General features: G+C 31.0%; 1 protein-coding gene across 1 annotated transcript; it reads right to left on the minus strand.

Moving 5' to 3' along the window:
* Positions 1-342: 342 nt before the first annotated feature.
* Positions 343-4,769, minus strand: LOC107450200 (uncharacterized). Its single transcript, XM_016065945.4, has 2 exons — positions 4,528-4,769; positions 343-1,257 (listed from the first exon to the last, which is right to left on the minus strand). The coding sequence occupies exons 1-2, from the start codon at positions 4,543-4,545 to the stop codon at positions 685-687; spliced, it is 591 nt and encodes a 196-aa protein (XP_015921431.1). The 5' UTR covers positions 4,546-4,769; the 3' UTR covers positions 343-684.
* Between the last annotated feature and the right edge of the window lie 17,331 nt (positions 4,770-22,100).

Here is a 22,100-nt window from a genome sequence, read left to right on the forward strand (position 1 = left end):
CCAAACTTATGAAAAAGGTGTATTATTCCTATTTTTTTTTAAATCAAAAAACATAATTTTTATTACGTTTTTAAATGGTAAAAGTTGTAAATTTAGTAAAATCGTACGAAATCAAATTATGTAAGGCGCTTTTCAAACATTGGTAAAAATAATAAATTTTATGATATAGTTTTTTTTTACTGCAAATTTGAGAAAAAAGGTAGGCTTAATATAAATAACTAAAAAATTGTAATCAAATTGTAATTATTAATATGTAATTAATTGTGATTGTAAACAGTGCATGTAATAAAAAAAGAAATTTTTTTTTAAAAATTTACTTTATTTTATTTTTTTACATGTAATGATTTCGTAAATTTTTTTTTTCAGGTACATATATATAGAGTATAATATTGTTTAATTGTTGAAGTATAGTACTTTTTTTTGTAATAATGAATATAAATAAAAACAAATTCAAAATAGATTTTTTTTAAATAGATTTTTAAGTGATACTGGAATCTCAAATATAAACATTTCAAAATCTGCAAATTAACAAAGAGTTCAAGATCATTAAAAAGTTTATTTTACTTTTGTGGATGTTCCTGGAACTCTTTCAAGTATTCCCTTCGATGATTTTTAGCAGAATATCTCTTGAAGAATGCCTTACCTTCTTCACACAAAACTTATCAGTCATCACGTTTTAGTACTTTAACCTAAAATACGATTACCATAATATCCTCCTGCCTGTGGAGTATATCCTCCAAAGCCACTTCCATATCTACCTTGGTAACCAATCGATCCTCGTGAGCCATACCCATAATCCTGATCTCTTGGTCCGTAACCATAATAACCATCTTGGTAATAATCTGAAGGAGGATACATACCTCTTCTCCTTGGATCGTAAAATTGATTTGGATAAGGTACCATTCGGTTTCCTCTCGATTGCCAACGGTAACCACCCTGTCCTGCATCAAATGGGCCATAACCACCTCTACAGCCAGGTGAAAAGCAGGGTTCGTTCACAACATCATAAACTGCACTTCTATCAGGTTTGAGCATTTCGTGATTGCGATTTTTTGAATGATGCCTGGATGGTTTTTTAGATGGTTTAGGCATATCAATTGGTTCATTATCATTGGTATTATCAGAAAGAACTATGTTCACTGCCTCTTCAGGACCTAATTGTTGCTCTTCTTCAATTTCAGAATTTAGAACTGACGGAGTGCTTTCATCTTCACAAAAAACGTATGTAAGAGATAATAGCAGCAGCATGAAATGCATCTAGAAGTAAATGAAAGTTTAAGTAATTAAATATATTTTTACATTAATTTAAATATACAGCCTTAACCCCTTCAGGACTGATCACATATACGTGATCGTGAGAGTCTCTCTTGACGGCCTACGGTATCATGTGTGAAACGAGTCTTTCTGACTATAGCGTCCCAAGACAACGCCTCCTATAACTAAAAGCCTCCACATGGTTTTTTATAAGTAGTCCGATCTGGCCACTATGAAGGTAAACCAGTTTACGACAGAGCCATTTAATAGAAAATCTAGTAAAAATGTGAAAGTGGTAGCAAATATATGTCTAAAAATTGGTTTTATTTATAAATATGATTGGTTTGTCTTATTTACTTTTCAACCACTCAATATGTATGATAAATTTCTCTCAAGTACTTTCAAAATAGAATTTGTGTTCAAGCACACAACTGGTTCACTTTTTAAATAGTCTGCGCAGAATAATAAAAAAACCGTGTGGAGGCTTTCTGATGTAGGAGGTGATGCCCAAAATCATACGGACTGGGATCTCAATTTGATGCCTTCGTATTACATCTCGTATTAGTACGTATAAATTCTGAGCGTGCGGGTCAGGGGCAGCGCCTTATCATTCCACCCGTCCAGGAGGGGTTAATGCCTTCAACTATTGACGTTGACTGTCCTTTGAAAGTTCACAGCCAAAATAAGACTATTTTTTTTAAACAGTTATTAAATTTTATGTAGCGGTCAGGGTTAATTACGTGGTAATTTTTTCTAAGTTGCAAAAAACAATTATAATTTTATTATTTGTTAATTTATTTGCATTTATAAAACGTATCTTTCGACCGTGTAATGATAAGCCACATTTCAAATTTTTCGAGACATCGTTTTTGAAAAAAAAAGAAAAAGAATTTCTAGCATACAGAGTTTCGGTATGTTCGGCTGTTATTCAGTGTTAACTGTTAAGATCTTGCATAAAAAAAATCAATTTAAGAAGAAATGTGAGTATTAATTTTAGTATCTAAAACCTTTCAATTATAATATTTTTTTTTTCATCGCACATACTTATAAATAAATTTTTATAATTTTGTATTGTCTTTAAATTCTTACAGATTATCAACCTTTTTAAATAAAATAAAGAAAACTCAAATAAGACTTCTTTTTTAATATTTCTGTAATTGATTTCACGACATTTAATATTATTGGAAAAGGTATCATTTAAAATTCCGACTTAGAGATTTATTAGTTACATCAATCAAATAATGTATTTTCTTGGAAATGTCTGTCATTTTTATTTTTGAAATTGTGAGATACATTCAGTAATTCGTTGGTTAAAATAAAATCTTACAGAAACTATGAGATGTAAGAGTTTTTCCAATAAGTAAATTTAGGGTAAAAATAATAGTAAACAATAACAACATTAAACAATAGTAGATTTTAAATCATACTAAGAAATATTGTTTGCATCTAAACTCATAGTAAGAATTACCCTTAGAAGAGACATTGAAACGATTCATTGTTTTATCCTTTTTTGGGGAATTCAGTCATTTTATGAAAAAGAAACTCAATTATCAATTTTATATTGTGATGATGAAATCAGGCGTCTTACGTTTATTTATTATTTTATGCAAATGCAGTAACAAATCATGTAAGGCAGTGTTTTACACGGGAACAGCTTAGAGGGAGTAATCGTTCTTCTAAGAAATACTTTGAAACAAACGAAAATTTCAAAATTTTTTATTTAAAAACAAAGTTAGTCATGAAAATTTACGATTACGTATTTTTCTGTTGACCATTTTTATGCAGACTTAACAGTTAATAATCAGTGGTGTCAACAGCCAGTTGTGATTTTGAATTTTTGTGCAATTTTTTTATAGTTAAAAATGCATTAATTTTTTTATTAGTGGTACACAAAAGTCATAAGTTTGGGAAACACTGATGTAAGGTGTACTTTAGTACTTTCACAATTATTGATTCATCTCTTTGATGTGATTTTAAAAATAATCAATTTCAATCAATATTACAGTTCAGTTGGCAGTCCTGTTTTTGGAATAGTTACCAGCGTGTGTTAAATTCCGTGCTATAATGCTAAGTCGATAAATTTTATATAAAGTTAAGCACTTATTCTTTTCACTGGATTATAACTTATTACTTTTCTTACTTGAGCTACTGTTTTTACATTCATCTTTATTAAAAATATCATTATCGACATATTTGCATACCTGCCATACCATATTTGCATACTTTACGCCCTTCAAAAAAGACATTTCAGTGATAGTCGAAATAATTATTAAGTGATATTGTAGGCAACTACCTAATTTACCTTTTTGCTGTAACTTAACTAACTGGTCACCTTCATGCATTTTTAAACTTAAATGAAGTATTGTAGGCAACTACCTAATTTACCTTTTTGCTGTAACTTAGGTAGCTGGTCACCTTTATGTATTTTTAAGCTTAAATGAAGTGGCAATTAAAAGTATGTTTAATCAAACTTGTTAAAACAAGGATCAAGCATGAATGAAAAAATTTGCTACCACATTAACCCTTTGATGCAGATGGGACACCGGTGTTCCTTTTATATGTTTTCTTTCTGACATTCAAATTACAAGTAAAAATGTATTTAGGTATTTTTTCATTATCAAAAACTGTTTAATAGTTGCTAAAAAAATCGGAAATATATTTGTAAGAAAATATAAAATCTCCAGAAAGTAGTTCTGAAAATTTTTTTTCATTCATATTCAAAAATTTATCAATTATTTAAATAAATTTCTATGGTGATCAACTCTTTCCCTAAGATCTGAATAACTGCAGGTTTGAAAAATAATTGTTTGAAAGTGAGTCGTGTTTGTAGGATTTTACTTTCAACGCAGAAAAAGTCACTGGTGTTTTATGCTGCTGTATTTCCCTACCATAAATTTTTGACATGCTAAATACAATATTTTTCATTTATTTTGACCTAAGTCAAAACGAATACCGAAAAAGGTATGAAATATATGTTTAATAAAAATTTTGCCTCGAAGGGTTAAATATAAAAATAAAATTTTTCATGAAATCCAAAAAAGTCAGCAGGTATACAGTTGCCTTATACTTTTCACAGAAAAAATTATTTTTTGTTCGCAATTTTTTGGTTTGGTTTTATTTCCTTTCATTATAGATATATGTTTCATTTTTATAATAAAACTGTTGAAAAACTGAGATTTAACAAAAAGACATTCTTTCATTTGATAGTAAACATATTTAACTGATAACCTTGATGTAGTATATAAAGGGGATGATAGAAAAAAAAATACTTACATGGACTTTCCAAATCATCGTTTTTTGTTTAGTGATTCGAAGCAAAATTACGAATTCTCTTTTTTTGCTTTTGCACAATTCAAAATAAATATGCTGTCAGGGAAGTTATGCTTTTATGGATGAATCTACTCATGGTTTACAAACATATTAAGGTTAGCTTTTCTATGCGGGTGCCTGCATGATCTACTTTTAGTTATCTAGAAATACATTGTTTGAAATTAAAATATCATGACCTGACATTTTTTTACCTTCAATATGTTGGAGTTGCATTTACAATGATAAAGCGTAACGCAATGTGTATAGTTTTGAAGGACATAATTTGTTAAAAACAATATTCATTGCCTCCTAATGACCTCTTTATCATATTTATTTTTATCTTGTTGTGAAAAGCTTTTGACACATTGAATTTTTGTTTCAATAAAAAGTTGACATTTTTTCCAAATATTCACTTCGTAGGAAAATACTATAATTCTTAGAAAAAGTTGAAATGATAAGGTTTTTAGGTTGACGTTATAGTTTATTATTTTTTCAATAAAGTGTTAATCTTACTAAAGAATATTTATCATGTGAGAAGAGAGAAATTTTTTTTGAAAAAGTTGAAATGATAGGGTATTTTAATTGACGTTATAATTTATTATTTTTTCAATAAACAGTTAATCTTACTAACAAATATTCACCTTGTCAGAAGAGATAAAAACTCTTTGAAAAAGACGAAATGATACGATATTTTAATTGATATTTTAGTTTATTACTTTTTCAGTAAAGAACGTACTTTTGCTAACATTCAGTTTGTAATTAGTGATTAAAATTTTTCGAAAAAGAGAAATTCATTAGGTATTTTAATTGTTATTTTATATAATTATTTTCACAATAGCTTATTAAATGAATTTTTACCAATCTCGGTACAGTATTTTTCTTACTAGAGCAACCATAGAAAATTCTGTGTCAAATATTTTAGCGTATTTTGAAGAATTATATTCAAATCTTTTAAAAATTCAAGTATTTGTGTCCTTGCAAAAGTTGTATAAAAAATAATTAGAAATGAAGTTTAATTAAAGAAGTCTTTGCATTTTTTCTTTCATTAACCCTTTGCACTCCGAGTACTTTAAAATACTGTTTGAATTAATATAAGTACTAAATCATTTAAAATACATAATACAGTATTTTTTATACATTTTTTTAAATTCTTAAAATTATGTGGTAACTAATTATTAGAGTATACAAATTTATAATTTTAGAGTGGTGACTGTTGAAGGCGCATCAGAGCAACGCCTCCTATAACTGAAAGCCTCCACACTGTTTCTTATAGGTAGTCCGATTAGACCACTATGAAAGTAAATCAGTTTACGAAAGAGCCAATTAATAGAAAATCTATTAGAAAACAGAAAGTGGTATCAAATATATGTCGAAAAATTTGTTTAATTTATGAATATGATTTGTTTGTCTTATTTACTTGTCAACCACTACAGATTCAATTCTCAAATATATGTAATAAATTTCTCTCAATTACTTTTTAAATAGATTTTGGGTTCATGCGCACAACTGGTTCACTTTTTAAATAATCTGCGCAGACTACTTATAAAATCCCGTGTTGAGGCTTTCTGTTGTGGGAAGTGATGATCAGAGGCGATATCGAAGTGCTAAGGGTTAACAGTAATTGAATTTTTTTTAAAAATTTTTTGATGCTGATAAACAATTAAGATAAAATTTGCAAATTAAAAAACTAGGTTTTTATGGTGAAAGAGCAAATTCTTAATTCGCCCTTTAATTATTATTTTAGACTATAATATGTTAATTACGTTACCTGATTGAAAAAATAAGCAACTAAAAAAATAAACAAATATGAGGAAAACAGAGAATTGTTACCGAGCACCCTTGGTCTCTACGCAGGCTGATTAAAGTGGACACCCACCCGCTTAGTGACCGTAGTCACTGATGCTTGATTTCAGTGTTCCCCTGGTCATCTGGGTCTTTACAGTCAGTCCACTGCGGGATAGAAAAAAGATGAAAAATAAAACAAGAAAAATCACAGTGACCGAGTGGCAAATCAGAGTAAAATGCATTTCCACGCGTTATGGAGAGGTAGGGTGGAACTGATGTCGTTAACATCGGAATCAGCATTCAAATGAATAAAGTAAGATTCCTGGGCTTCAAGATGAGCTGATGTAACTGGGGTGAAATTGGTTAATTACGTATTTTAATTATTACCCTTGATTTTTTTTTTTTACTTCATCAATAATGAGTTAAATCAAACAATCAACCCCACGGAACTTGTGGGGGTTATTTTGGACATGCCGATATTAACAGAGTTCCCACATTTCACCAAAACATGCATTATTTTTACAAAATGATGTATAGTAGTGCTCACAAATGTATTGAATAATCAAAGTTTACCGCATCTTCGTTACCACTGATAAACTTTTTTAAGAAGTGTAGGAACGCTACTACAATATTTGAATTCTTACCGATGCGGAAGTTGTAGATTTCTAGTGCAACATTTAAAGTGTAAGTGTTCTAACAGTTAAAGTAAACGAAGTTTCTTTAATAATGCCATCATTTAAACATTTCACCACACAATTAAAAGGTTTTATATATATCGTGGTAATATATAGTTTTTATATATTGTTTTTACATATTTTAAATGAAAGTTTTTATATAAAAAATTAAGCAATGTAGCGTAATATTTGCTGCCATTTTTAATACTCAAGAAAAAATATATCGTTAAAATGGGAGAAGTTGCAGATAGTGTGCTCAATGGTTTTAGCATTAATTAATAAAAATATTATTTTAACTATTAGCTAAAAACTTTTCAGGTTAAAATGAGCTTCATTTTGTTTCTACTTGTATTATCTAGTAACAATAGATTTATTAATTAGTTTTAGAACGCATTCACACCAACTCTTTTATATGGGACTAAAGTGAGCAAATACAACTTTCTTTTAATAAATAAAAAGATCATTAACACGTTAAATGCAAAGCTGATTTTATATGGCTTGCCTGTCTGGCCAAATGGTAAACTACTAACTGAATTCGCAAATATTAAACAGATTTTGCTAGTTTTTTAAAAGGTTTAGCATGACATATCTGAAAAAAGTGGTGAATTATATAAGCCTACGAATTGTTTAGAAATAGTTGAGGATAAAAATCTTCTAAATTGAATGTATTAAACAATTAATAAACTATCACTTGAAAATATTTATTCGCTATCCGGAGCAAGTTGGCATCTCTGTGTATATGAATAAAACTACTTTTGTGTGTTCTATATTGCATTTATTTCTTCAAACCATTTTAGTAACGATAATTATATAAAAAAATTTAAAATTTACTCGAATTATGTGTTTCTAATGATCTTGGCTTCGCTGATCACTGGTGACCTCCGTGGAGCTACGAACAAACTCAGTGTCGGTCACCGGTGACCCCCATGACATGCAACGTGTTGAAAAATATACATTCAAATTAGCTTATGTATCGTTCAAAAGGAAAACAAACGTTCAAATTATGTTTAAAATAATAATTAACTTTGTTGACGAATTTATAAAACCCCAAAAAATAAAGTGATCATTGATTTATGTTTAATGATAACATTTCTACTTCAAAGTCATTTTTTTAACTTCAAAAATAGGACAATTGTCAGTTTTAGAATTACATAGATTTAGTTACATGCCTCGGTAGTCAAAATATCATGTTTCTCCCGAAAATTGCTTGAAAGTTTTAGTTAAAAAAAAAAAAAAAAAGCTGATATTGTTGATATGTTATTATTACCTTAAATCAATTCACTGGCGATTGGTTATTTTCTAAAATCTTGAGTTCAAAAAAATATGAATTTTACGAAATTAATTTTTTGTAGTATTACACTATTTTGAATTAATAAAAAAAATTCATATTTTTAAGTGTGAAAATTAATAATTTGTGGCAGGGATCATGGCTTAGAGTCCCCTTGCCGTTAGATTGACTGTCGGAGGTTTTCGAAAAACGAAACAAACGAAAACGAAACATGTGGAGATCATCGAAAAACGAAACAAAATCATCGGAAAACGATGAGGATTTACAATGGAACCGTCGTTAATCGCGAGCTCCAAGAAGTGATAACTCTAATTTGAAATTTTCGTGACGTAATAACATCGTATTAAAAATATCGTAATTTGAAAAATTACGCGAAAAAAGACGGGAAATCGGTCGAAAATTCAGATCCTCAGAAGTTACTAGCAATTTGTGCTACTGAGTTTTTCTGTAACTATCAGGTTTTTTTTTCCACTAGCAATTTACTACTTGCAAAAAGTCGAAATCGCGCCTTGTTGTAAGGTATCCGTAATAATCCTGCAAAAATCCTGCAGTATGAAATCCGTAATTCACAGTATATCTATACCGCTAACTACAGGGATTGTTCTGTCCTGGTAAATCAGGACCTCTTTTTTAAAATACAAATTTGATTTTAAAAAAGAGATTTGCTTTGACTTTCGCAAATTAGCGGCTAGTTTTCTTTAAAAACAAAAACAAGGTAGACTATTTCCTGTACATGCGTTTTTTTAATTTTTATTATTTGTGGTTGTCCCGGATATATCAATTGTCTCATCTGCAGACAAATCATGAAGCAACTTTTTTACTACTTTTAATAATGCTCTGTCCTGATTTATCAGGGCAACTATAGCCTCTGGAACTATAACTAGTTAATATTTTAAATAAATCACACGAGTTCATGACTGCCAATGCAGTTGAATGGCATTGTTATGCTTTAAAAATATTTAATGTTTCAAAATGGATATTCTGACACAATTACGCAAAAGTGGTTAAAACACGATGCTTACTAGTGTCAAAATGTCCGACAGAGTTCTGTGGACATTTCTGACATAATTTAGCAGACGTGACTGAAAAAAGTGAAGTTTAAAACTTCGATTGCCAACTATAAAGAATGCAAAAAAGTTTAATAATGTGAATAGTTTTTAAATTTTGTTAGTTCACTTGAAAAAAAAAATTATAAAATAAATAAGACCAAGAAAATCGCGCACTGTCAAAAAGAAGACATCTGTTGAAAATTCGAAATAAAGAAGAACGTTCTTACCTATCCATTTCTTGGTTGGCCTCCTACTGAGAATGTATGATGTATGTTGACAGGATTTGAACCCGAAACTGAGTGCAAACGTTTGACAATTTGGCAAAGGTTGAATACTCTATATTACAAGCAAGTTAGCTTTGCGAAGCGCAGACAGCTGACTTTATGTTGAAGATAGATTTGTGACATTTTTCACTTTAGGAAATACAATGGATCAATTTAAAAAGTTGATGTTAAGTTCACATAACCAATTAATCAACCAATTTTTATACAATTGATCGCATTTTCATCCCAGTAGAATTTTTATGGGAAATTAAGTTGTTCAAATTTAGAATTGCAGTTATTTATTTATTTTATTATTATTATTTATTTATTTCTGACTATTTTTCGGGATTGTCATGTTTTTCACAACGGCCGCTATATCTAAGAAGAACAAGCTGCTCTCTTTTAGAAATGTGCCCTTTTAAGTTTTTAAAACACCTCATATCTAATACTTGTCTTTTAATTATTTGTTTAATATTCAAAGAGTAAAATGATTATATAAGGAATAATAATTGTATGCATATATAATAATCAGGGCCAGGATAACCTGGTGGGTAGGGGTTTGGGCCTATGTCCGAGAGGTCGTGAGTGCGATCCCAGCCGGCTGAAGACTCCCCGTGTAGTAAATGGTAACTAGTGCACGTTAAATGTGTCTGGTCAAAAAGTTCGCCAAGTTCCCATAACAAATTAATACCTCTGGGAGTACAGAATTGGAAATTGATCATTCTCTGGTTCAGGTTACAATTACGATCTATGAATGAATGAATGGATATATGAATGGGTTCACCTTTTAAAACGGGTTGTGACGCGCGTGTGTGTGTAGTTTAAGTCATATTCTCGGCCATATATAACGCTGCTGAAAAACAAACTCACTCTCTTCCTTAAATTCGCTTGGTTTCACCAATTAGGCGTGATTGTAAATTTGGCAAGTGGTATTAAAAATAACATTTATAATAATATACTGATATTTTTGTCAAATATAGTTCTTGCAAGATTTGCGCATTGATGTATCTTTAATGTTAAAGTTTTGTTTAGAAATGTATTTAAAATTCTTTTCCTATAACTGAACAGTGGTAAAAAAGAAAAATATATATACATTTATTCATTTTTTTAAGTAAAAATGGTTTCTTAAACATGATGTTTAAAAAGTTTTGATAAATGTAAAGAAAATAACTTTTCCAAATAGATGATTATAGAATAACTCATTTAACCCTTTAACGGGCCCTTTATTTCTAGTAAAGGTAAATTAAAGTATTTTTGGAATTGAAATTGTTTTAAGAACAGTAATTGATATATATATAAAAAAAAACTCATTTAGTTTATTAAAATGCCATTTTTTTGGTGGTAAATATATTTAACATGACCTATTGGGAACTTACTGACTTTTATTTTTCTTTATTTATAAAATAAATTCCTTAAAAGCTATAAACTTCAAAAGGAATTATGTATTTTATAACTTTTATACGTTTTTTAAAAGTGACAAATGGTTACCAATTTTATTCAAACTCACTTCAAGAAAGCTAAGTTATTGAAAATGGAAACCTAAATTAAAAGTGGTAAAACGTGGCGGTAAGTATACTTACCACGGCCTTCAAAAGGGTTAATGAATGAATTTATTGAAAATTATACCAGGAAGTAAATTAGTTTTAGTTAAATAAACAATGTTATTACAATAATATTAATTTTTATACATTCAACTATGCATTAGAACATTGTGGACTAGCTAAGAAATGTTGAATTGTAAAATTTTTCACCAAATCTCATAGGTCTGTATTTATATTTTATGGTAGAAAATGAAGCATGAAAAATTTCGTGAGCTGTCAACTGACTGTTTGGAGTTCTTTTGAAACACAAGAGCTCAGAATTATTTTAAAACAACATTCCAACAAAATATAAATTTCTAATTGACATAAATCTACGCAACAAAATATAAAGAATAGTGCAAAAAAAAATCTAGTATATCAAGCTAGTAAATCGCATCACTTAAAATTTATTGAAAAATAACTCATATTTTAAACATTAAAACACCTGACACCAAAGCTTTAGAATTCAGCTTAATAAAAATATAATAGCAACTTCAAATTTATGACGTTATCATATTACACGAATTATCATTACAATAGTTGGATTGCTGTTTCTTTGCCATTAAAATAACAACCGTAGAAAACAAATTGTTTCCTTATTGATTTCAAACAAATGTAGGAGCGCCAAATATTCTTATATTTCTAAACGGATTATACAAGAAATGTTTTCAGGGTTTAAATATCATATAAGATGAGTCATCCTTAAAATCTTCAGTTGTACTCATAAGAAAAGGCGTGAAAATCAGATAAATTTCACGCATCTAATTAGCTTTTATCATAAAAGCGGAAACTAGGTTTTTGTCTAGTTGAAAAATTTACTTATTTATAATAAAATGATCATTTAAAACTGGTTCCTCTTTCTGGAATTCAAATTTCTGAATTGTATTTACATGAAATAAATATGCATACAGCTATTAGAATTATTTTTTAAAATGTTTATAGGGACAGTTAAAATATATTTCTTAGTTATAAAATAATATTTTTAATTTAAAGGTTTTATTAACCCTTTCGCGCCGACTGTCACAAATACGTGACAGCAAAAAACCGTATCAATCAGGGTAAGAAGATAAAACTGGTAATCAAAGTATTTCTTTAGCAGTTTATTTGTGGGCGGAGTTATAATTTTTTGATTTATTTAATTCACCATTACTTTGTTCAAAATAAAACTATTTAGTTATACTTTGAATTAACATTGATTATATATATGATTAAACTAACAATAATTAAAATAAAAGCAAAGTCAGTCTGTCAAATTAGTAACGACTACATTTAAGTTACCGTTTTTTATTTAATTGCAACTTGATTCTGATTTTGTACGAATGCTTTTCTGAATCACCCGTCCCCAAGGGGTTAAACGTTGAACGCCACGCTAATTTTACATGACTTGCCCATCTGGCCACGGTACATAACTACAAACTAAATGTGCAAATATTAAGCAGATTTTGCTATTTTTTTAGATGGTTTATCTTGACATATCTGACAAAAGTGGTGAATTATATAAGCCTACGAATTGTTTTAAAATAGTGGTGGATAAAAATCCACTAAATTGAATTTATTAAACCAAGAATCACAATAATTAAGTAAATTTTGAATACATTTTCTGCAATTCCATAGAAGAGTGTAAATTTTATAGTTCTATATCATGTTATACGCTGTCAGCCAGCTGTTTTTTGCGGCCTATGTGAAAGGTCAGTTTCAGCAAGTGGTGGCAGACGCAGCCTAAATGTAAGTTCAGTGTCAGCCACCGGTGGTTGAAGCGGCCTAAATGTAATTTCAGTGTCAGCCACCGGTGGTTGACGCGGCCTAAATGGAAAGACCAGTGTAAGCCACCGATGGCTGACACGGCGTTCAACGTGTTAATCGATTTTAGATTCGTCTACAAGTTATTTGCAAATTGTAGGTGGCGCTGACATCTCGTTAGTAAATTTTTCTTTATAATCATATACTCATCGCCAAAAGTGAAAAAAGGTACAAACTTATTTCAGAGATGCCGACTTGTTCTGGACTGTGGATAATGTTTTAATGTATGATTCTTGGCTTAGTAAATTCGATTTATAGGATTTTGACTCACCACTACTTCGATAAATAATGAAAAGGATTATGTAATAAGCCTCTCAGTAACAGTTAAGCTATGTTGAGCCTTATAAAATGTGCACACGGTCTTTTATAAGTAGTCCGCGCAGACTATTTAAAAAGTGAGCCATTTGTGCGCATGAACCCAAAACCTTTTATAAAAGCATACCTGCCAACTTATAATCCTTTCAAGGATGACTTTCGCCAGTGGTAGTCAAATGGAATATAAATTGCAATTATATGCAGAAAAATACTGTGTAATTTGAACTAGCTTATGTATCATTCATCGCCAGTATTGCATTTTAATATATAAACTTAATTTTTTTAAAATTAGTGGTGGATTAGAAGAATTATAAATTAAGTTTATAAATGCCAGGAATATATAGAAAGCATACATTTTACTACCACTTTAAATATAGAAATAAAATTTTACGCCAAATGCGTAAAAGCTGGCAGGTATGTTAAAGGAATTGAGAGAAATTTATAACATATATTTGAGAATTGAATCTGTAGTGGTTGACAAGTGAATGAGGCAAACCAATAATATTCATAAATAAAGAAAATTTTTAGTCATAGATTTGCTACCACTTTCCTATTTTAACTAGATTTTGTATTAAATGACTCGTTCGGAAAAAGCGCAAAAGTTAGCAAAAGCGCATAAAGCGCAAAAGTTAGCAGTCCTGGTGTTAAGCAGCATGGGTCTCATATTTGGACCCGTCACTAGAAACTTTCCATTCAACGACATAATCAACACAATAAAATAAATAGCAGGAATAATGTATGTAGTTTTAGATTATTTAAATGTAGTGGTAGTTGAAATCATATCAAATTCAATTTGTTAAAACAAGAATCAAATATATATGTAGACAATTTGTTACATTAAATATAAAATTCTTCCTCAAAATGCGATGAGTTGGCAGGCATGCGAATTGTACAAATTCTTAGGGGTTGATCCCTCTCCTTGAGTTATTGCATACGCATACCCTCCAACTTATGAGGATTTTGAAAATAATTCTTTCTAGTGGTAGCGAACCAAAGTAGAAATTTTTAAAGCAAATGGATCTCTCATAAAACTTTTATCAGAACTTAAGAATCTAGCCATATGGCCTGCACTTTTATAAGTAATAGTGGACAAGTTACGCTAAAATTAATTTTTTTTAAATATTAAGACATTAATTTTGCTACCGTCAGAAAAGAAGATTTCTGAAACTACGGAAATTCCGTAGCAGTTGGAGGGTATGCATACGTGACCAACTCAGAAATTCTAGCTTCGCATATTTAAAGCGATGATTATGCGTCATGTAAAAGATCCCTGGAGTGCCTTATTGGCTCTTGGCATTTCCGGCAAAATTAAATTCCTAGTGCACTTTAGCATCCAAATAGAGTCTCGGTGCTGCCATCTAGTGTGGCAGTAATTAGACGTTCAAATTAACATGACCAAGGGTATCTAACCCATTGTGGTGGTCCTGAAAGAGTGGATACCACCTATGGAGAACGCACTATAGGTCTGCTCATTGGCAAGACCGATTGTGCAGCTCATTGAATATATATATATATATATANAGTTTCTATTGTTTAAATCACGTATTTCATTAAGAAAAAAGTATATACATATTTAAAGCGAGGGGCTGGGATAGCCTGGTTGGTAGACCACTGGACCCATGTCCTAGAGTTCGTGCGTTCGATCCAAGCCGGTCGAAGACTCCCCATGTAGTAAATGGTGACTTATGCACGTTAAATGTGTCGAGTCGCAAAGTCCTCCATGTTCCCATAACAAATCAATGTCTCTGGGGGTACTGATCAAGGAGTTTCCTTGTCTTCTAGATTGGTTCAAAATTACAAGGTTTCGGAGCTGAACATTAGTAGTCGTAAGCCCAAAATTGGGTCTGCTGTTTAACGACGGATATAATATAAAAAAATAAAATATTTAAAGTGAGAGTGCAATAAGAATTAAAATTAACTCATGTCGTTGACGAAGGCCCTCGAGGCAAGGGGTGCGATTGTTCTTTTTTTTCCAATGGCGCCATCTATGGCCAGAAATTCAACTTCTGTCGCACCCAAACGTCACTTTCGTAGAGTGAACTCCTCTTGCTTTGTTATTGGCTGCTTTTGAAATCTTGCCTGCACGACTTTAATGTCGTATATATATTTTTTAAATTGTTTATACGTATAGTGGTGGTCAAAAACATTCTAGATCAAATTTATTAATGAAAAAATAAAAATTAATAGTATAATTTTTCCTTTCATTTTATATATTTTAGAAAAATTTTCCACTAAAAGCTGCAAAATTAACAAATTAAAGTTAGTGTTATTAAGGAAGCAACGCGATGCTCTAAGTGCAATTTTAATAATATCTTTAATTTCGATTTGATTAATGATAATGCCAAATTTAGTCCAGCTAAAGCCTTCTTCATAAGCGAGTTCTATCGAAATACTTCAACTAATTAACAACACTAGTTTACGAAAGAGCCATTTAATAAAAAATCTAGCAAGTGGTAGCAAATATATGTCTAAAAATATGTTTAATTTATGAATATCATTGTTTTCTCTTATTTACTTGTCAAGCACTACAAATTCAATTCTCAAATATATATGATAAATTTTCCTCACTTACTCTTAAAATAAAATTTGGGATCATGCGCACAACTGTTCATTCGTTAAATAGTCTGCGCAGACTATTTATAAAATACCGTGTGGAGGCTTTTTGGTGTAGGAGGTGATGAGGCGGGAAGGCGAGGGAGTGATGCAGGGATTCAAGGGGAGCATCCTTTTCACAAGCATCCTTTCGTGATTGTTAGGTATTCTCAATCCTCTATGCACATATGTAAACGTTTTATCCCTTGTAAATAATTTTCGTGTTTACTTTAATCTATCCCAGACTGCAATATTTTGCGCTTTGTATTATTTTTAATTTTTCTCTAATGTATCTTCAATTATGTTCTTATTTTTACACTGGCGTAAAATTATCTCACCCCCTATTCTTACCTCCTTATATAAACAATTTAGAGGAATGAGCAGATAGCCATACGGGCTTTGTACTCAAGAAAATCAAGCTGAAATAGGTAATCGGTATTTTATTGCATTGTAAGTGTTAGCCAAATGGGAATTCAACGTCTACTTGCAATATCACTTCAATTTGCATTTTACTACCTCTTGTAAAATGTATCTTAAAAGAACATAAGAGTTGGCAGGTATGTAGTTGTTATAAAAAAAGTTAATCAATGCACTAGGGAACAAATTTTTGTTGCATTTTTGAAATTTATGTTACCTCATTCGGATGTGAGGATTTCACTTCTGAAATTAGTTTTGTTCAGACAGCTACAGATTTTTTTTTCGAAATGGTATTTTTATTTTTTTTTTCCAGTTTTTGTCTGAATGTAGCAGTTTCTAAGATAGGTTTATATACACGCATGTCTGCTTCATTGAAAATAACACTTAAGACAAAAAGTATATGACTTAACGCAGATATTACTTAACTTATCGCATCATAAACCGAAATATATAGTACATCATACTACCATGCCCTACATATAAGAGAAGAGGGTAAATTTTGAATAATATGGGTTCGTTTATAGGATCAAAATGCGTAAGAACTGTAGCTTGCAGTGAGAAACTGATTGCAGATTTTAAATCAGTGATGCAAAAGTATCTAATGTCTGGTAGAAAATCTCATGCACCAAGAGAAAAAATGGTCATCAGCTAATTTTATTGAATTTTTGTTATGCACCGTATTTTTAAAATTGTTGACTAAAATAGTGTTTCTTTATGAAAGCAGTGATCTTTTGAACTATGTTTTTTATTTATTGAAATGTATTACTTCGACCTTCATACTTCCATGCCCTACATACCAGAGAAAGGGGTAAAATTTTAAAACTCTGACTTCGTTTATATGATCATATTGCGTTAAGACTGTAGCTTGTAGTGAGAAACTGATTACAGATTTCAAATCAGTGATATAAAATTATCTCATATCCGTTAAAAATATCTCCTGCAACAAGAAAAAAAATATCCCTCAGCTAATTTTATAAAATATTTCTTAAGCACCGTGTTTTCACAATTGTTAGCTTAAATAGTGTTTCTTTATGGAAGCAATGACCTTTTAAACTATATTTAATATTTATTGCAAACAATCTAGAAAATTAAACATTGAATGATTTATTGCTTTTTTTATCGAAGTTTCAACAACAATTGCTAGTTTAAAAATAGATATTTTTAAAGAAACTATTTCTTAAGACCTCCAAATATCTGTAGTTCTAAGATTAGTGGATTGTCCTTGCTTCGGATATTTGGCATTTGTGTCCATTTTGACGAGGTTTACGACTATCGTGTTCCCATGTAATGTTTTTCAACTGATGCTTTTGGTGTTCAAAGGAATTTAAGTTGTATTATTGTCGACATTTTGCAACAGCTGCAGGTGCACCGTGTCTCAATTCGATCTTAAATACCAATGTCTCAAACAGCGACACTAAATAACAATTGATATCTACATGTAGTTCAGAGGACACCCTGCGGACATTGGTGCGACTTTAAAGTAATCAACAGTCCTTTATTTCTCTTTGACCATCATTTAAGAAAAAGAAAAGTTCTGGAATTCAGGAATCATAAAACACAGTTAAAGAAAGAAATTTAAGTCCGAAGCTCTCGAAAGATCGAGAATGTCAAGCTGCCGAACGGAATTGGTAATTCGTCCGTTTTAAGTTTTTGATGGGTGCGCCCCGGTTATTGTTATCTCCGTCACCTTGGGTGGTCTAAGGGAAGTTGTGTCACTCTAAGGGCATCCCGGGAAGAAGTCGCGACACCCCGTTGAGTGTTCTGTGACGACATGCTGAGAATGAATCCAATTCACAGTTGTAGATATCTCTTCCTTTTAAAAAAATTAAACTCAAATGAAAGGGGTACTAGAAGTAAGTGATGTTGGCATTGTTTAAACATTCTAAACGATTCTGGCGTTTAAAGTAATCAAGGAACGTGACTTTTGTTATATATATGTTTGGTTTTCAATTGAATATCCTTAAATACAAGTTTCTATTGTTTAAATCACGTATTTCATTAAGAAAAAAGTTAATAAAAAAAGAAACCTATTAGTTTATGAATTAATGAACACAGTTTTACTTTTGTATGTTTTCTTGCAGTTATTTTTCTGTTGTTGATATTTTTAGCCGATTATTATCAAGGCACCTTTAATCAGGAGTTTTTTTTTTATCATGAATTTATAACTAAAGGTTCCATATTTTTAAGATAAAAGCAATCCCGCAAAAGCCTGCTGCGTCCTGGGCAGGTCATTGAGGTTAAGGCTCCAAAATTTCGTGGCGAACGGCGTGATTGTGGCAATGTAGTAAGCATTGTTGCAAGTCGCCTTTATTTCCTAGACGAACTTGTACGCGCTAATCTGAAGCTGGTGAACATCAAGGTGCTTCTGAGGATCTAACATCAGTTCCTCACTATGGAAAATCACCGCCTTTCCACCGAGCCATTGCAGTTTATATTTTTAAAGTGCTGACTGATCTGAAAAACTAATCTTCTTAACTTGCCTCTGACCATAGGAGAAAAGTTAAAAATGGATACATATGGGATGATAAAGTCATCTCAAGGATAAAAAAATTTCAAGGCTTTAATTTTCACACAACCTTGTACCCATCAATTTGAAGCTGGGTGGACTTCAAGGTTAATCAGAGGATTAAACCCCAGTTCCTCGCAATCTCAATGCAATGCCTTTTATCAGCGAGCCATCACGGCTTATACTTACCTGCCAACTCGTACGGTCACTGAAAAATAATTTGCAAAGTGGTAGTAAATAAACAATTAAAGTAGGAAATATTTTAAAAAAAATTAAACTACTTAACCTTTTCGGGACGGGCTAGTCATAAATGTATTCGAACGGAATCAGAATCAAGGTAGTAAAAAATGAAAAGCGGTAGCTTAGGTTTGGGCATAGCTAATTTGACAGACTTATCACTTTAACACGTTCACGCCGGGGTGACCCACCGGTGGGTCACGCTAGATTGTCTCATCTTGGCAGCGCACCGGAGTAAAAACTGGTAACAATAAATTTCATTGTTTAGTTTTTTTCCGGGAATAATAAAAATCCATAACTACCAATTGTTTTTAACGGATGCAATTTTTATATTGAATTGCTTCTTCGCCGTGATTAATTTCCTTACAGTTAATTGTTATTGTTGAGAATAGATTAACTCCTCCCGAATATTATCTAATATTGAAACAGTTCTTCTACCAGTATTTTCTCTTTTCCCGTACCAGTATTTTCACTTTTCCTGGCGTGAGCGTGTTAAATCTAACGCATCCAATCCTAGTGTGTTAGAAGTGTAACTATAATTTTTTTTATTCGAACTAAGTAGTGGCCATGAGGGCCACAAAACCAAAGAAGGCTGCAGGGAGAGATGGAATGGTAGCAGAGATGCTTAAGGCAGATTTTGAAACCACCACAAAACAGTTGCAAAAGCTCTTCAATGAAATCTGGAGAAATGAAAGAATACCAGAACAATGGAAAGAAGCAGTAATAGTGAAAATTCCCAAGAAAGGCGATCTAACAAAATGCGAAAATTGGAGGGGCATTAGCCTACTTTCCATACCGGGAAAAATATTTGGAAGGATAATTTTGAATAGACTAAAACATGAAATTTATGGAATTTTAAGAGAAGAACAAGCAGGTTTCTGCATTGGAAATGGAACAATGCAGCAAATCTTCACACTTAGAAATATCATTAAGCAAAGCTTAGAATTTAACACCTCTTTATATTTAAACTTCATTGATTTCAGTAAAGCCTTTGATTCAGTCAAGAGAGAGAAATTATGGAAAATTTTATCACTTTATATTATACCAGAAAAATATATTAACATAATCAAAGATATGTATGATAACAGCAAAGCATGTATAGAAGTAAATGGAGAATTAACTGAATTCTTTTTGGTAAAAACTGGCGTGAGACAGGGATGTGTTTTATCAGGATTTTTATTTATACTGGTGATAGACTGGATTATGCTTGGAAGATGAAAAAAGAGGAATAAGGTGGAATTTCACAACTACTTTAGAAGACCTTTATTTTGCTGATGACATCGTACTTTTTTCATCCAAATGTACAGACCTTCAGCTTAAAACAGATAAATTCAACAAATATTCAAATAGTGTGGGTTTATTCATAAACAAGGAGAAAACTTAAGTAATGAGAATAAATCAAAAGAAAAATGACAAAATTAAAATCGAAAATCACGAAATAGATGACATAGAGTCATTTAGCTATTTAGGTTCTATTGTAGATAAAAAAAAGGTGGAAGTAGTGAAGATATTAGACAGAGAATAATCAAGGCAAGAACATGTTTTAAGGGATTACATAAATTTTGGAGAGAGTCAAATATTGAAATAAAGACAAAAATATTTGTTTACAAAGCTATTGTTAGAGCAGTACTATTATATACAATACAAAAAATTAGAAAACTTTCAAAACAAATGCTTAAGATTTATTTTTAAAACTTTCTGGCCTTACAAAGTATCATGTCAAAATCTATTAAAGAAAGCTAAAATAAAAACAATAGAAGATGAAATTGAAAAACGAAGATGGAGCTGGCTCGGACATATTCTTAGAATGCCCAAAGAAAAAATTACATCTGTTGCGCTCACATGGGCCCCTGGTGGTAAAAGAACAAGAGGAAGACCAAGACTTACCACCCAGCGCATGTTTTTGGGCGAATTAAAAGAATGTAGAATATCTGGCTGGGAGGAAGCAAGATCTATTGCTGGAGACAGGAGGCGTTGGAGGGATATGCTAGAGGCCTTAAGTGCCCAAAGGCACGTAGAGGATAAGTAAGTAGTGGTGAATTAAATAAAGCAAACTATTATTACCCCGCCCACAAATTAACTGATATAAAAATAGTTTGACTACCAGTTTTATCTTTTTTTTATCCTGATTATCGACACCCTGAGAATGCATATATGACTCGCCCGTCTGGAAAAGATTAAACATTTAAGATCTAGCCAAAATATCATATATGCATATTTTTTAATTATTGATCTGTCGCGGTAGGGAGAAAATTTCTTTCGAAACTTTAAATGGAAGATTTAATCAGGATTCCGACTACGGAATTTCCGTAGTTGTCAGAAGGTATGGTAAATTATTTTTCAATTTCAGAAAACAATTTTCCTAACGGTGGTAAAGATACGGTATTAATGTTTACAGAGTTCGTACAGTCTTTAAAAAATTTCTAATTGGGAAATTTTTAAACTAATAAAAAATCGAACATTTTATTGAAATTTCTAAATTAATTAAAAATACAATCTAAATTTTTTGGCAAAGAGATATATTTGGAAAAAATAATTATTAAAAAATAATAGCGTGTACGTTGAAATCATATATTTCAACGAAAGCAAACAGCCAGCAAATAAACACGATCGCCATAAAAATATCATTTTTAAACTCAAAAATACATTTCGATAAAAGAAACCAGATATTTTATAAAAAAACACGTAGCATGTTAGAGGTTAATTAGGAAATGCATTTGTTTACATACAATCCAAATGTTTTGTCAAGGAAATATATTTTGTTAAGATTGACTTATGAACTATTAAATGTAAGTAGAGTTGTCTGATAAACAAATTTAAACTCACGTCTGATCGTAAGAAATGAGGTGAGGGTGGATCGGCCGTGAAGAATTGGGATGTTTGCAGCTGTTAAAGGAATAAAATAAATCATTCTTATTTAAAATCAAATCATTATTCTTCATCCACTTTAGCAGATAACTACACGCTGCCATCACCTAATCAGGAGTATAATTTTGAAATCTAGGTTCAGTTAAATAAAGGGGATGTATAT

The sequence above is a fragment of the Parasteatoda tepidariorum genome, chromosome X2 (genome assembly GCF_043381705.1).
Source record: "Parasteatoda tepidariorum isolate YZ-2023 chromosome X2, CAS_Ptep_4.0, whole genome shotgun sequence".
NCBI classification, from domain to species: Eukaryota; Metazoa; Arthropoda; class Arachnida; order Araneae; family Theridiidae; genus Parasteatoda; species Parasteatoda tepidariorum.